The 17000-nt window shown below is 44.6% G+C and overlaps 1 protein-coding gene across 1 annotated transcript in view; it reads right to left on the bottom strand.

Moving 5' to 3' along the window:
- The window catches only part of LOC117521657 (BMP/retinoic acid-inducible neural-specific protein 3-like), a 153081-nt gene that overhangs the window by 50959 nt on the left and 85122 nt on the right, over positions 1-17000 (bottom strand). Inside the window, exon 6 of the mRNA XM_034182978.1 lies at positions 13011-13247. Within this exon, the coding sequence (XP_034038869.1) occupies positions 13011-13247 (237 nt within the window). The remainder of the gene's footprint in view (positions 1-13010; positions 13248-17000) is intronic.

Below are 17000 nucleotides of genomic sequence, written 5' to 3'. Positions count from 1 at the left end.
TTCACACTCAACTGTGAACCGATCCAGTGAGTGTTGGTCACCGGCCGATGAAGCCAACAGCACCACATCATCTGCAAAAAGCAGTGATGAGACCCTGATCCCACCAAACTGGAAACTCTCTCCCCCCGACTACACCTCGATATCCTGTCCATGAATATCACAAACAGGATTGGTGACAAACGAGTCCGACTTACTGCTGAGCACCCGAACACAGCTCTCGCTTTGCGAGTACAGAAATTGGATGGCCCTGAGAAGGGACCCCATCACTCCATACTCTCACAGCATCTCCTACAGTATCTCCCGGGGTACCCGATCATACGCCTTCTCCAAGCCCACAAAACACATGTAGACTGGGTAGGCATACTCCCAGGCACCCTCCATGATCCTTGTGAGAGCAAAGAGCTGGTCGGTTGTTCCACGGCCAGGACAGAACCCACATTGTTCCTCTTCAATCAGAGGTTTGACTATCGGCCGAACCCTCCTTTCCAGTACCCTGGAGTAGACTTTACCCGGGAGGCTGTGTAGTGTGATGCCCCTGTAGTTGGCACACACTCTCTGGTTCCCCTTTTTAAATATGGGGACCACCACCCCAGTTTGCCACTCCTTAGGCACTGTCCCCGACCTCAACGCAGTGTTGAAGAGACGTCTCATCTAAGACAATCCCTCCACGCATGCAGAGCCTTCAACATTTCTGGACAGATCTCATCAACCTCCGGGGCCTTGCCACTGTGGAGTTGTTTGACTACCTCAGTGACTTCCACCAGGGAAATTGATGAAAATCCTCCATCAGCTTCCAGCTCTGCCGCTACTATAGAGGGCGCTCCGGTGTGATGCAGGAGTTCCTCAAAGTGTTCCTTCCAGCGCCAGATTACATCCTCAGTTGAGGTCAACAGAGTCCCAGCCTTACTGTAGACAGCTTGGATGGTTCCCCGTTTTTCCCCTCCTGAGGTGCCTCATGGTCCGCCAGAGGCATCTTGGTAATGACCGAAAGTCCTTCTCCATGGTTGTTCTGAACTCCTCCCACACTGGCTGCTTTGCCTCCTCCACAGCAGAGGCTGCTGCCCTTCAGGCCTGTCGGTGCCTTGCAACTGCCTCTGGAGGCCTCTGAGATAACATATCTGGAAGGACTCTTCTTCAGTCTGACAACTTCCCTGATCACCAGTGTCCACCACGGTGTTTGAGGGTTGCCGCCCCTTGAGGCACCTAAGACCTTTAGGCCACAGGTCCCTGCTGAAGCTTCAGCAATGGAAGCTTTGAACATTGCCCATTCTGGTTCAATACCCCCAACCTCCACACGGATGCTAGAGAAGCTCTGCCGGAGGTGTGAGTTGAAGATCTGTTGGACAGTGGGCTCCTCCAGATGTTCCCAATTCACCCACACTATCCCTTTGGGCTTACCAGGTCTGTCCAAAGTCCTCCCCCACCCTCTGATCCAATTCACCACCAGATGGTGATCAGTTGACAGCTCTGCCCCTCTCTTCACCCGAGTGTCCAGAACATGCGGCCTCAAATCAGATGATACGATCACAAAATCGATCATCGATTTTCAGCCTAGGGTGCCTTGGTACCATGTACACTTATGACCATCCTTATGTTCGAACATGGTGTTCATTACGGACAGTCCATGACTAGCACAGAAGTCCAATAGCAAACAACCATTCAGGTTTAGATCAAGGAGGCCATTCCTCCCAATCACCTCTCCAGGTGTCTCTGTCATTACCCAAGTGTGCGTTGAAGTCCCCCAGCAGAACAATGGAGTCCCCCACTGGAGCCCCATACAAGACTCCATTCAGGGACTCCAAGAAAGCTGAATACTCCAAAATGCTGTTCGGTGCATATGCACAAACAACAGTCAGAGTTTTCCCCCCCGCCACCCAAAGACGCAGGGAGGCGACCCTCTCGTCTAGTGGAGTAAACTCCAACGTATTGGCGCTCAGCCAGGGACTCATGACTGTCTCCACACCCGCCGGGCACTTCACCCCCTGGACAATTCCAGAGAAGAATAAGGTCCAACCCCTATCAAGGAGAGTGGTTCCAGAGCCGAGGCTGTGCATGGAGGCAAGACCCACCAGATCTAACTGGTATCGCTCCACCTCCCGCATGAGCTCCGGCTCCTTCCCCCACAGCGAGGTGAGATTCCACACCCCCAGAGCTGGCCCCTGCTGCCTGGGTCTGGTCCATCAAGGCCCTTGACTTTCACTGCCACCCAAAGGACAGTGCACCCGACACCAGCGGTTCCCCCTGGGGGTGGTGAGCCCACAGGGTAAAGATGGAAAGTCCATGTTGCTTTTTCAGGCTGTGCCCGATTGGACTCCGTGGCAAGCCCAGCCACCAGGCGCTCGCTGACAGGCCCTAATCATAATCATGCTGTCTAATCAGCATCTTGATATGCCACACCTGGGAGGTGGGATGTATATATAGAAAAATGTTTAGATCTTTGAGTTTAGCTCATGAAAATGGGAGCAAAAACAAAGTGTTGCATTTATATTTTTGTTCAGTGTACATTGAGGAAATTGTTTGGTATTTGAGACACATTGTTGTATTAGCAAATTGAAATGATGCACTGTTTCTTTCTCTTTTTGCTCCGTATGCATCACTCTGCATTTAATCATTAGTGATCGATCTCTGCCCCTTCACGGCATGTCTTTTTCCTGGTTTTTTCCCTCAGCCCCAACCAGTCTCAGCAGAAGACTGCCCCTCCCTGAGCCTGGTTCTGCTGGAGGTTTCTTCCTGTTAAAAGGGAGTTTTTCCTTCCCACTGTTGCCAAGTCCTTGCTCATAGGGGGTCGTTTTGACCGTTGGGGTTTTTCATAATTATTGTATGGCCTTGCCTTACAATATGGAGCGCCTTGGGGCAACTGTTTGTTGTGATTTGGCGCTATATAAGAAAAAAAGTTGAGTTGAGTTGCATGCACATAAAATGAAATGTGTTCTTCCTGTGAAATATGTAATGGTCATCACTGTCATGATTGGGGTCTGTGGGTAGTGTGTTTTGTTTTTACTTTATTTTGTCTCTACTGGTTTTCTGTCAGTCATATTTGATTGGGGTTTTGTTGGAGGGACCTTTCTTGTCTGCTGTCTAATGCTTGGTGATGGGTGTCCCCTCCCTGTCCCCTCTCCTGCTTGCCACGTCCCTTTCCAGATCCTTCCACACACACCTGTCTTGCATTTCCTGTCACCCTGCCTGGTTGCGAGATTGTTGAACCTTGAGCCACTTATGAGCACTTTTCTCCTGAGCATTTTGTCCTTGTTAAGCCTGTTTTTTTTTTTTGACGTGTCTGCCTGTTTTTTGACTTTGTCTCTGCCCAATGCTTCAGATCCTGTTATTTATCTTGTCCTGCCTACCTGTGTACCGAACCCTCCCTGAACATTTATTAAACCCTGTTTTATCGACATGTGAATCCCGCACTTGTGTCTAGCTGCACTGTACCAGTAAGCCTGACAATCACAGCATTTAAAGACTTGAAGATGACAGTGGATTTTATAGATTTTAAAATAACTGTAACTCACATATCAATGCTTTAAATGTTATATTCTTTAAATGGTCATTATGATGTGTAGCTCTGTGTAACTGAAACAAATACAAATGTTCCACAAAACTATGTTTTCAAATAATAGTTTTTTTCTGAACAACTGGAAAAACCTATATTTTAATGGATTTTTGAACAAACCATCAAAATTGTGGCTGCTATGATGAAATTACTTGAATTTAAGGTTGTAATTCACTGGATCAAAACTACTGATGTGTTATACGAGGTCTGTCCAAAAAGTATCGGACCTTTTTATTTTTTGCAAAAACCATATGGATTTGAATCACGTGTGATTGCATCAGCCAAGCTTGAGCCTTCGTGCGCATGCATGAGTTTTTTCACGCCTGTCGGTTGCATCATTAACCTGTGAGCAGGCTTTGTGTGAGCACTGGTCCACCCCTCTCGTCGGATTTTATTGCGAATAAATGTCTGAACGATTTGGAGCTTTGCTGCATCAGTTTTTTTCCAGAAACTGTGAGAGATCTCCAGGTGGACACCGTTCGGAAAATTAATATGGCTTTCAGGGATGATTTTATGGGGATTACACAGATTAAGGAGTGTTACTGCCGCTTTAAGTACGGCCCACAACTGCTGAGAGCGCGCCGCGCTCCCAGCGCCGATCGACAGGCTGAATCAACCTGATCATTTCCAACGTGTAGGCTTTGTTGATCCGGGACGTTGTCTGACTTCCACAAAAAAGGGAAAAAGGCGTGGACATCAGCACTTTTTCAGCACATTCCACTGTTAAAGGAGTTTTTTTCATGGAAAGAAAAGTGGACGGATGCGCCATTATGCCGTTCATGGCGCGGGACAAATCCACCTCCGTGTTGGTCTCACAGGACGGCTTTGAGATGGCTTTCAGACGGCTGTCGGTGGGTTTTAAGTCGTGTGACTATCCGAGAAATTGTGGATGAGCCTGGACATGCCAGAACATGTCCTGTGAGGCTTCATCACGGCGTTGCTTTGCGCCATGCGGCTCCACCGCGATGCGCGGAATTCCTCCTCTCCTCTTTCCATGACAAAAACGTGGAATGTGCCGTTCATTTCCAAACTGGATGCTGTGTTTTATCCGGGACGTCCTCTGACTAGCACAGGAATTGCGGAAGACGTGGACATCAGCACTTTTTCAGCACATTGAGACAAACGTGCGGAGGAATTCCGCGCGTCGTGGTGGAGCCGCATGGCGCAATGCCATGATGAAGCCTCACAGGACATGTTCTGGCATGCCCAGGCTCATCCACAATTTCTCTTAGTCACATGACTGAAAACCCACAGCCATCTGAAAGCCATCTCAAAGCCGTCCTGTGAGACCAACACAAAGGTGGTTTTGTCCCGTGCCATGAACGGCACGGTGTCGCATCCGTCCGCTTTTCTTTCCATGAAAAAAAACTCCTTTAACAGTGGAATGTGCCGAAAAAGTGCTGATGTCCACGCCTTTTTCCTTTTTTTGTGGAAGTCAGATGACGTCCCAGATCAACAAAGCCTTCACGTTGGAAATGATCTGGTTGATTCAGCCTGTCGATCGGCACTGGGAGCACGGCGTGCTCTCAGCTGTTGTGGGCCGTCCTTAAAGCGGCAGTAACACTCCTTAATCTGTGTAATCCCCACAAAATTGTCCCTGAAAGCCATATTAATTTTCCGAACGGTGTCCACCTGGAGGTCTCTCACAGTTTCTGGAAAAAAATTGATGCAGCAAAGCTCCAAATCATTCAGACATTTATTCGCAATAAAAATCGACGAGAGGGGTGGACCACTGCTCACACAAAGCCTGCTCACAGGTGAATGACGCAACCGACAGGCGTGAAAAAACTCACGCATGCGCAAGAAGGTTCAAGCTTGGCTGATGCAATCACACGTGATTCAAATCCATATGGTTTTTGCAAAAAATAAAAGTCAAATACTTTTTGGACAGACCTCGTATGTCCAAACTGGTCCTTAACGTTAAAAGTTCTGAAAGATTTACTCATCAGCATTCCTCTTGCATCACACTCCTATACCTCCATGTGCCCCCAATGTTCCCCCCAAAAAATGTCATCACATCTAAATTGTTACGAGACCCTAATCACCAATTTGGTACCAATCACTTGGTGCATAAATCTGAAATAAAACTGTAAATGTGACCACTTTTGGCACCCCACTATAACATTCCACTGATTCACAGATCATACGAGGACAATTTCCTCCTAAAATATGAGTTTTCCCACCCTACTCGTGCTGTTTACTGTGTAGTGAAAGTGATGACTTTGTAAAGAAACATTCACTTATCTCAGCAGTGACCGCCATGTCTGGGACCTCAGCCTTTGAGATTAAGAGCTGCCTGAAAAGTTTATGTAGTCATGACCTTGCTAGACAGAGGTTTTTGGCGATGACATTATCTTTGCAGGTGAACTAAGGTCCAAATATTTATGGTCCTGGAGATCCCTGTCTTACAGTATGGTTGTGATAATTGGACATTAACCAGTAACATAACAGGACAGCTGGATGGCTTTGATATCAGGTGTCTTTGGAGGACCCTTGAGTATGGTAGGAATGGTTTTGTATCAAGATAATAGCTACTTGGAAGACCAAGAGTAAGAGTGTTGCTTGCATTGTGAGGGAGCATCAGCTACAATTTTTTGACAGTGTAGCAATTCTTTGCAAATGATCAAAGCAAATGATGATTTGCTTTGGACTTGAACTAACAGTCTTTTTCAAGACTTTTTTACTTTTTTACCTTTTTAATTTTTTTTTACTTTTTTACTGTGCTCCAACGCCTAAGGAAGACCTCTAACGGTCGAAACATCGCGACGGAGCACTTTTATCAGCTAACTTTCATTAGCGTTGGCAGGCTAACTAGCTTGCTAACGCTTTCGTTTTTATTTTTTTATTTATTTTTTATTTATTTATTTTTATTTTAGCACCGTTGTCGTGCCTTCGCTGTTGTCGTGCGTTGCCTGTGCTGCTTCATGGCCTGTTTGGTGCCTTGATTGGGGCACTCCTTCTGCTGAATCACTTCTGGATTATTTGCACATTATTCACTTTGTGTGTTTTTGGGAATCCGCTAGCTTAGCGTAGCTACTAGCTCTTAGCCGATTTAGCATGGCAGCTTCTCCTGTCTCTCCCGTACTTTTCTGCTCTGGGTGTGAAATGTTTAGTTATTCCTCGGCCTCCTTTAGCAGTAACGGTACTTGTAATAAGTGCAGCTTATTCGTAGCTTTGGAGGCCAGGCTGGGCGAATTGGAGACTCGGCTCCGCACCATGGAAAATTCTACAGCTAGCCAGGCCCCTGTAGTCGGTGCGGACCAAGGTAGCTTAGCCGCCGTTAGTTCCCCCCTGGCAGATCCCGTGCAGTCGGGAAAGCAGGCTGACTGGGTGACTGTGAGGAGGAAGCGTAGCCCTAAACAGAAGCCCCGTGTACACCGTCAACCCGTTCACATCTCTAACCGTTTTTCCCACTCGACGATACACTCGCCGAGGATCAAACTCTGGTTATTGGCGACTCTGTTTTGAGAAATGTGAAGTTAGCGACACCAGCAACCATTGTCAATTGTCTTCCGGGGGCCAGAGCAGGCGACATCGAAGGACATTTGAAATTGCTGGCTAAGGCTAAGCGTAAATTTGGTAAGATTGTAATTCACGTCGGCAGTAATGACACTCGGTTACGCCAATCGGAGGTCACTAAAATTAACATTAAATCGGTGTGTAACTTTGCAAAAACAATGTCGGACTCTGTTGTTTTCTCTGGGCCCCTCCCCAATCAGACCGGGAGTGACATGTTTAGCCGCATGTTCTCCTTGAATTGCTGGCTGTCTGAGTGGTGTCCAAAAAATGAGGTGGGCTTCATTGATAATTGGCAAAGCTTCTGGGGAAAACCTGGTCTTGTTAGGAGAGACGGCATCCATCCCACTTTAGAGGGAGCAGCTCTCATTTCTAGAAATCTGGCCAATTTTTTGGGATCCTCCAAACTGTGACTGTCTAGCGTTGGGACCAGGAGGCAGAGCTGTGGTCTTATACACTCTCTGCAGCTTCTTCCCCCTGCCATCCCCTTATTACCCCATCCCCGTAGAGACGGTGCCTGCTCCCAGACCACCAATAACTAGCAAAAATCTATTTAAGCATAAAAATTCAAAAAGAAAAAATAATATAGCACCTTCAATTGCACCACAGACTAAAACAGTTAAATGTGGTCTATTAAACATTAGGTCTCTTTCTTCTAAGTCCCTGTTGGTAAATGATATAATAATTGATCAACGTATTGATTTATTCTGCCTAACAGAAACTTGGTTACAGCAGGATGAATATGTTAGTTTAAATGAGTCAACACCCCGAGTCACACTAACTGTCAGAATGCTCGTAGCACGGGCCGGGGCGGAGGATTAGCAGCAATCTTCCATTCCAGCTTATTAATTAATCAAAAACCTAGACAGAGCTTTAATTCATTTGAAAGCTTGTCTCTTAGTCTTGTCCATCCAAACTGGAAGTCCCAAAAACCAGTTTTATTTGTTATTATCTATCGTCCATGGTCGTTACTGTGAGTTTCTCTGTGAATTTTCAGACCTTTTGTCTGACTTAGTGCTTAGCTCAGATAAGATAATTATAGTGGGCGATTTTAACATCCACACAGATGCTGAGAATGACAGCCTCAACACTGCATTTAATCTATTATTAGACTCTATCGGCTTTGCTCAAAAAGTAAATGAGTCCACCCACCACTTTAATCATATTTTAGATCTTGTTCTGACTTATGGTATGGAAATAGAAGACTTAACAGTATTCCCTGAAAACTCCCTTCTGTCTGATCATTTTTTAATAACATTTACATTTACCCTGATGGACTACCCTGCAGTGGGGAATAAGTTTCATTACACTAGAAGTCTTTCAGAAAGCGCTGTAACTAGGTTTAAGGATATGATTCCTTCTTTATGTTCTCTAATGTCATATACCAACACAGAGCAGAGTAGCTACCTAAACTCTGTAAGGGAGTTAGAGTATCTCGTCAATAGTTTTACATCCTCATTGAAGACAACTTTGGATGCTGTAGCTCCTCTGAAAAAGAGAGCTTTAAATCAGAAGTGTCTGACTCCGTGGTATAACTCACAAACTCGTAGCTTAAAGCAGATAACCCGTAAGTTGGAGAGGAAATGGCGTCTCACTAATTTAGAAGATCTTCACTTAGCCTGGAAAAAGAGTTTGTTGCTCTATAAGAAAGCCCTCCGTGAAGCTAGGACATCTTTCTACTCATCACTAATTGAAGAAAATAAGAACAACCCCAGGTTTCTTTTCAGCACTGTAGCCAGGCTGACAAAGAGTCAGAGCTCTATTGAGCTGAGTATTCCATTAACTTTAACTAGTAATGACTTCATGACTTTCTTTGCTAACAAAATTTTGACTATTAGAGAAAAAATTACTCATAACCATCCCAAAGATGTATCGTTATCTTTGGCTGCTTTCAGTGATGCCGGTATTTGGTTAGACTCTTTCTCTCCGATTGTTCTGTCTGAGTTATTTTCATTAGTTACTTCATCCAAACCATCAACATGCTTATTAGACCCCATTCCTGCCAGGCTGCTCAAGGAAGTCCTACCATTATTTAATGCTTCAATCTTAAATATGATCAATCTATCTTTGTTAGTTGGTTATGTACCACAGGCCTTTAAGGTGGCAGTAATTAAACCATTACTTAAAAAGCCATCACTTGACCCAGCTATCTTAGCTAATTATAGGCCAATCTCCAACCTTCCTTTTCTCTCAAAGATTCTTGAGAGGGTAGTTGTAAAACAGCTAACTGATCACCTGCAGAGGAATGGTCTATTTGAAGAGTTTCAGTCAGGTTTTAGAATTCATCATAGTACAGAAACAGCATTAGTGAAGGTTACAAATGATCTTCTTATGGCTTCGGACAGTGGACTTATCTCTGTGCTTGTTCTGTTGGACCTCAGTGCTGCTTTTGATACTGTTGACCATAAAATTTTATTACAGAGATTAGAGCATGTCATAGGTATTAAAGGCACTGCGCTGCGGTGGTTTGAATCATATTTGTCTAATAGATTACAGTTTGTTCATGTAAATGGGGAATTCTTCACAGACTAAAGTTAATTATGGAGTTCCACAAGGTTCTGTGCTAGGACCAATTTTATTCACTTTATACATGCTTCCCTTGGGCAGTATTATTAGACGGTATTGCTTAAATTTTCATTGTTACGCAGATGATACCCAGCTTTATCTATCCATGAAGCCAGAGGATACACACCAATTAGCTAAACTGCAGGATTGTCTTACAGACATAAAGACATGGATGACCTCTAATTTCCTGCTTTTAAACTCAGATAAAACTGAAGTTATTGTACTTGGCCCCACAAATCTTAGAAGCATGGTGTCTAACCAGATCGTTACTCTGGATGGCATTTCCCTGATCTCTAGTAATACTGTGAGAAATCTTGGAGTTATTTTTGATCAGGATATGTCATTCAAAGCGCATATTAAACAAATATGTAGGACTGCCTTTTTGCATTTACGCAATATCTCTAAAATCAGAAAGGTCTTGTCTCAGAGTGATGCTGAAAAACTAATTCATGCATTTATTTCCTCTAGGCTGGACTATTGTAATTCATTATTATCAGGTTGTCCTAAAAGTTCCCTAAAAAGCCTTCAGTTGGTTCAGAATGCTGCAGCTAGAGTACTGACGGGGACTAGCAGGAGAGAGCATATCTCACCCGTGTTGGCCTCTCTTCATTGGCTTCCTGTTAATTCTAGAATAGAATTTAAAATTCTTCTTCTTACTTATAAGGTTTTGAATAATCAGGTCCCATCTTATCTTAGGGACCTCGTAGTACCATATTACCCCATTAGAGCGCTTCGCTCTCAGACTGCGGGCTTACTTGTAGTTCCTAGGGTTTGTAAGAGTAGAATGGGAGGCAGAGCCTTCAGCTTTCAGGCTCCTCTCCTGTGGAACCAGCTCCCAATTCAGATCAGGGAGACAGATACCCTCTCTACTTTTAAGATTAGGCTTAAAACTTTCCTTTTCGCTAAGGCTTATAGTTAGGGCTGGATCGGGTGACCCTGGACCATCCCTTGGTTATGTTGCTTTAGACGTAGACTGTGGGGGGTTCCCATGATGCACTGTTTCTTTCTCTTTTTGCTCCGTATGCATCACTCTGCATTTAATCATTAGTGATCGATCTCTGCCCCCTTCTCGGCATGTCTTTTTCCTGGTTCTTTCCCTCAGCCCCAACCAGTCTCAGCAGAAGACTGCCCCTCCCTGAGCCTGGTTCTGCTGGAGGTTTCTTCCTGTTAAAAGGGAGTTTTTCCTTCCCACTGTGGCCAAGTGCTTGCTCATAGGGGGTCGTTTTGACCGTTGGGGTTTTTCATAATTATTGTATGGCCTTGCCTTGCAATATGGAGCGCCTTGGGGCAACTGTTTGTTGTGATTTGGCGCTATATAAGAAAAAAGTTGATTGATTGATTGATCCAGCACACAGGTGCACCGGTGTTGAGAACCCAGCAGCTGGAGAAGGCTGACAGGATGCCCACTTTGTATATGGCATTCTGGCTGCAGTGATGCATGGCACCATCATTTGCTCCCAGACCTGACTCGATTCACAGAAGTGGTGGATGAGGAATGGTTAAGGCACTAGTTCGCATGTCATATTGAAATAGGGAAGTTTGGAGTTTTGTTAGCTGATGTTCAAGCAAAAACAACAGCTGTTGACCTTCCATACCTGACTTGGCTGCTTGTCAGATGAAGTATGCTGCCACATTAACTAATAGTTAAATTAGACAGCAAACATGGACACATGTACAGTTATGTCTGTTTATCTACCAAAACATCCAAAAGATCATCCCGCATAAAGAAATAAAGTCAACACATCTGCTTGGACCCCTTCACACATAGTATGAATATGTACAAATCATGGCGGAACAGCTCGTATGAGCAAACCATGAAAACATCAAACCGGTGGGCAGGCGTGAACAATGCCGCTGTGATGGTTTCATGCATGCAGGAACACACTGCAAGCACCTGCAGCATGTGAAACCACATTGCGCAGCTATTGTGAAAAAAAAAATACATGCCACCCTAGGGATTCGAAACTGCAATTTTCAAAGCTCTGATTGCCAGCCAGAAACTTTACCACTGAGCTACCATCACTGTCCTGTAAAAGATGCGGGAAAATACCTGATATCAAGAAGGATGTGGACACATTTAAAAAGAAATACAACCACACATCATATAAAAACACTGCATTTATTGAATCCCTCTTATCAAGCGGGCAATACAAGTATGATTCATCTGTTCCTCTGTAGATGACCCATGGTCACAGATTTACAGTCATGAAATGACATGAATAAGAAGTAGGGCACTTTTAATCATGATCACATCTGCTGGCGGCATGTCCAGCCGGCCCCCGCGTGTGTCCGGCCCGACACGCGTGTCTTGTGGACAGTGCGCCACAGGACAGAGCTCATGCGGGTGATGTCACATTCAGATCGCCTGCTGTGTGTTATGATCTGATGGTCCGTGGGGGCATTTAGACAGATTTCACATCCAGCTCGAAAGTGATCATCTGCTGACTGTTGTCGTACTCATTGTATGAATGGCCACACATTTTCTAAGTGCCAAGTGAGCAGTGTTAGATGTTCGTGTGTGTCAGCTGGAATTTTTGCTGACATCTGCACGAGAGAGTTCGATGGGCTCTCACAGTGCACACTGTCTTTTAGCCGCTGGTGTGCGTAAATAGTTGTAGCAACAGATGTACGAGGTGTTGGAGGAAGCTACGATTTTACCAACCCAGTCTCATGGCAAGTCGTGATTCAGCAGCATGAAATATACATTAATCTATCAGTTTGTGATATTGTTTCGAAAAGCGCCTCATTTTTGTCACGGCAGCACAAATTCATTTTAATTCATTCCGTGATGGCTGGGGTGGAGTAGGGTTAGTAATAGTGAGTTAAAAAAACTCTGTCACGAAAACTGGACTCATTTCGTCACGGGAGCACAAAAAAAAAAGTGAGACTGGGCTGGATTTTACACATATTGCATACAATTTCTGCTTCATGTGCAATTTGACCACATTCGTACTATGTGTGAAAGGGTCCTTATATTTGTCCAACAGTGAATCTACACACACTCTGGCAAATATGTGTCCAACAGTGAATCTACACAACACTTTGGCGAAAACAGATGGCTTTTTCTTTAAAATTAAGCAATTCCACAAACTCAGAGTCTGACCAACAAGCCTTTGATTCTTGCCTGGCAGGTGCAATGTTTCACAACCAAGCATGCAGTTCGAGCAGAACAGGCAAGTACTGTGATCATCTTATATATAAAACCTAAAATAATTCCCAGAAATGAAGAATGCAAGCACTCCATTTTTTTTTAATGTCTGACTGCCCGAACCCAGTTTGAAAAAACTGTTTTGTCCTTGTCTGATCTCGGATAAGCGGTTGAAGATGAGTGAGTGAGTGAGTGTTTTGTCTTCTCAGTGAAATAAAATCCCAGACTCACCAGATTCTTCAAACTCAAGGTTGACGAATGTCAAGGACTCTCGGATGCGCAGCAGGTTTTTTTCCAGAGTGTCCAGGTCAGTGTGAGGACAGTTACACTGAGGGACGTCCGCGCTGCACTCACACCAACATTCACTGCTTTGGCACACAAAATGGCCCTCAGACTTACAGCCAATATAGTTGAGAGCGGCTTGAATGAAGCGATGCTGCAAATATTCTGGGAGTATCACCTGCAGCCCTGAGAAGAACAAAAACACGTAAAATGAAGCTCACATGAAGGCATGTACATAATTTAGACATTGATACAATTTTTGGAGGCAGGGGTGGTGGCCAAGTGGTTTGCAAGCAGTGGCGAAGTGGTTTGCAAGCAGGGGTGGGTAGCCATGTGGTTTGTGTGCTTGGTTTCCATTCAAACCCAACCATTGCCACGTTTCTCCTTGCAATGTGGAGTTGTGTCATAAAGCGCATCCGTTGTAAAAACCTGTGCCAATTGAACATACAGAACTACCTCAGATCTGCTGTGGCGACACCGAGTGAAAAGAAGGGAGCAGCCAAATGGACTGATGATACAATTTTCGGAATTTTCCCTCTGCATCACCACAATGGAATGAAATGAAACAAACAAGATGACTTGTACTGTCATTTTTCAGCTTTACTTCAAATGGTTTAATGAAAATATCATATTAACCAATTATTTAGTGGCTGTGTGTCTGATCCTGGGACATATGCCTGGGGTCTCAGCTTGTGGCCATCTACTGCTTCCTGGTACATCTCCCCCCAGACAATGGCTTGACTGTGTCATTTTGTAGGCCTGATTTTGCCCTGGGTCTTTGGGGAACAGGGGGTGGCCTAGTGTTGGATGGGGGTGGTGGTGGGATGGTATGTTGAGGGCTGCTTAAGGTCCCTTTTGGGCAGCTGGAGTCGGTGTGTGACTGGCACCAGTGGATTGGGTACCCCTCTTGTTAGTGCAATGACCTCAAATATGGGGGATGTGGCAATGCTTGTGGGTGCCTCTGGCTTGTGGTATGGGGGATGAAGCTGGCCCACACTTGCTGTATGGTTTGGGGCCTGTTTGGCATTCAGACTTTGGGCCTGTATCCTACATCTAATTATTGAGGCACTGATTCCCTCCTGTTTGCATCCTCTCCTGGACTGGCCTGTCTGTGGTCCCTGCAGCCAACTCTTGCCACCTGGCCCCATTGCACTACATGTCCTCTTCCATAGGGGTGGGGAGCTCTATGCAAAGTAATGTTTACCATGACTTTGGGCCTCGCACATGCCTTGGAGCTGTGCCTTTGGTTTTGGGGACAGGTGGCATTGCTGCAGTTCCTTACAATCATATCACACATCTTATGACATGTCATTATATCCATATAACACACAAGTATGATTCATCTGTTCCTCTGTAGATGACCCATAAACACACAAGTGTTATATGGGTTTTGATGGATGAAATCATTGTTACAATATTATAATTGTATACAAAGTATATCCATTGGGTGCTACGCACTGTTGTTTTAGTGCTTCTTCATTTAACAACTGCATTTGATACTGTTGATCATTTTATTCTTTTGTCCTGTCTAAAACATCATGCTGACATTTGTGGCACTGTACTTAGGTGGTTTGAATCCTATTTAACAAAGACATTTCTCAGTCATGATTGGTGACCTGTCCTCCTCTGTTGCCTCACTGTCATTTGGAGTGCCACAGGGCTTCATCTTGGGCCCCATTTTTGTCCCCCTATATATGCTGCCACTAGGGCCCATTTTTACCAGACATAATCTAGCATTTCATTGCTACGCAGATGATCTACAAATTTATTTGCCCGCGTTTTCAAACAGAGGGATTCCAACAAACGTCTAATGGACTGCATTGGTGATGTAAAACTGTGGTTAGCACAGAATTTTCTCCATTTAAATGAGGATAAAACTGATTTTATTTTGTTTGGTGACTCAGTAACTTCTGATTTTGGCTTATTGTCATCTCACTTTAAATCTGCTGTGAAAAACCTTGGAGTAATATTTGATGGCACTTTAAGATTTGATAAACAGACTGACAGTGTGGTTAGAGCAAGTTTTTATCAACTGCATCTTTTAACTTTTAGAGTTTATTTTAAAATTTTACTGTTTGTTTTTCAAGCCCCACATGGCCTTGCCCCTTCTTATCTGTCTGAACCTCTGAATGTTCACAACTCAGACCAAGCCTTGAGGACCACCAATCAGTTGCTACTGGAAGTCCCCAGAACCAAGTCTAAGCACTGGGGAGGTCAAGCCTTCTTTGTTGCTGGGCCCAGACTCTGGGATAAACTGCGCTCTGATATGCGTTCTATAACTGATGTTGATCTTTTTAAGATGAGGCTCAAAACTTTAGTCATGTTGGATTTTAACAATGATTAGCACGCTAACACTTTATCTTCTATTGTGTTTTCTTGTCTTGTTTTAATGTGTTTTTAATTTTTTTTTTATTCTATATTGTTTTTTTATTTGACTGTAAAGCACTTTGGTCACCTTGAGTGTTGTAAAGGGCTCTATAAATAAACCTTGATTGATTGATTGATTGATTGATTGATTGATTGATAGGGTTATAGCCTACTCTTACACGTGCTCAGATGTACAATGATGCAATTCAGACTTCCTCAGTTTGATATTTAACTTGTATAAAACTCCACAAATTAGTTGTCGTATGACTGTTTCAACTATCCCCAAGTGCACCTCATTTATTCAGCATGGTTTCTGATTTTTCCCCCTCACTGTTGTTGCTGTTGCCCTTGTTGTTGGCACAGACAGTCTTTTCTGTTTTTACTGCTATTTGTTAATGCTATTGTCATGGTCTATCTAATGTCTTGTCTTGCATCCCCCTTAATTGTAAAAAATGGAGGGTGGCATGAAATCATTCTTACAATATTATAATTGTATATATCCTTGGTGGTGTGAGCAAACTGTGACTCACAGTATATATATACCAGAGAGTGTGTGCCAATTAGAATGGCATCACACTACTCGGCCTCCAGGGTAAAGTCTACTCCAGGGTGCTGGAAAAGAGGGTTCAGCCGATAGTCATACCTCTGACTGAAGAGGAACAATGTGGGTTCCGTCCTGGTTGTGGAACAACCGACCAGCTCTTCACTCTCACAAGGATCCTGGAGGGTGCCTGGGAGTATGCCCATCCAGTCTACATGTGTTTTGTGGACATGGAGACCTTCTCCAAGTCCACAAAACACATGTAGATGATCGGATACGTATGATTGGATATGCTAGGAGATACTGTGGGAGGTGCTGTGGGAGTATGGAGTGATGGGGTCCCTTCTCAGGGACATCCAATCTCTGCACTCATAAAGCGAGAGCTGTGTTCGGTGCTCAGCAGTAAGTCGGACTCGTTTTCGGTGGGGGTTGGCCTCCGACAAGGGCTGCGCCTTGTCACCAATCCTGTTTGTGATATTCATAGACAGGGTATCGAGGCGTAGTCGGGGGGAGGAGGGTTTCCAGTTTGATGGGCTCAGGGTCTAATTGATGCTTGCAGATGATGTGGTCCTGTTGGCTCGTGGTTCATGGGCCTGTGACCTCCAACACTCCCTGGATTGGTTCACAGCCGAGTGTACAGCGATTGGGATGAGGATCAGCACCGCTAAATCTGAGACCATGGTTCTCAGCAAGAAACCCAGAGGAGACTCCAGGGAAGACCCAGGACTAGGTGGAGAGATTATATCTCCACACTGTCCTGGGAATGCCTCAGGATCCCCTAGTCGGAGGTGGTCAATGTAGCCCGGGAAAGGGAAGTCTGGGGTCCCCTGCTGGAGCTGTTGCCCCAACGCCCAGATCCCAGATAAGCGGTTGAAGATGAGTGGAGATAGATAGATAGAGTATGGAAACATATCTAAGTTACTGATTTTGTCCTGAGCTTTATTTAGGGCCATGAAAACATTTGTACATCCTTGAGCTTTTACATATTTGAATTTTTTGGGACAAATTTTAAAAGGAGTACAGACTTCTTT

This window comes from Thalassophryne amazonica, chromosome 12, assembly GCF_902500255.1.
Source record: "Thalassophryne amazonica chromosome 12, fThaAma1.1, whole genome shotgun sequence".
Lineage (NCBI taxonomy): Eukaryota > Metazoa > Chordata > Actinopteri > Batrachoidiformes > Batrachoididae > Thalassophryne > Thalassophryne amazonica.
The sequence above is the reverse complement of the archived record's forward strand: the minus strand, read 5'-3'. Positions and strand labels throughout refer to the sequence as shown.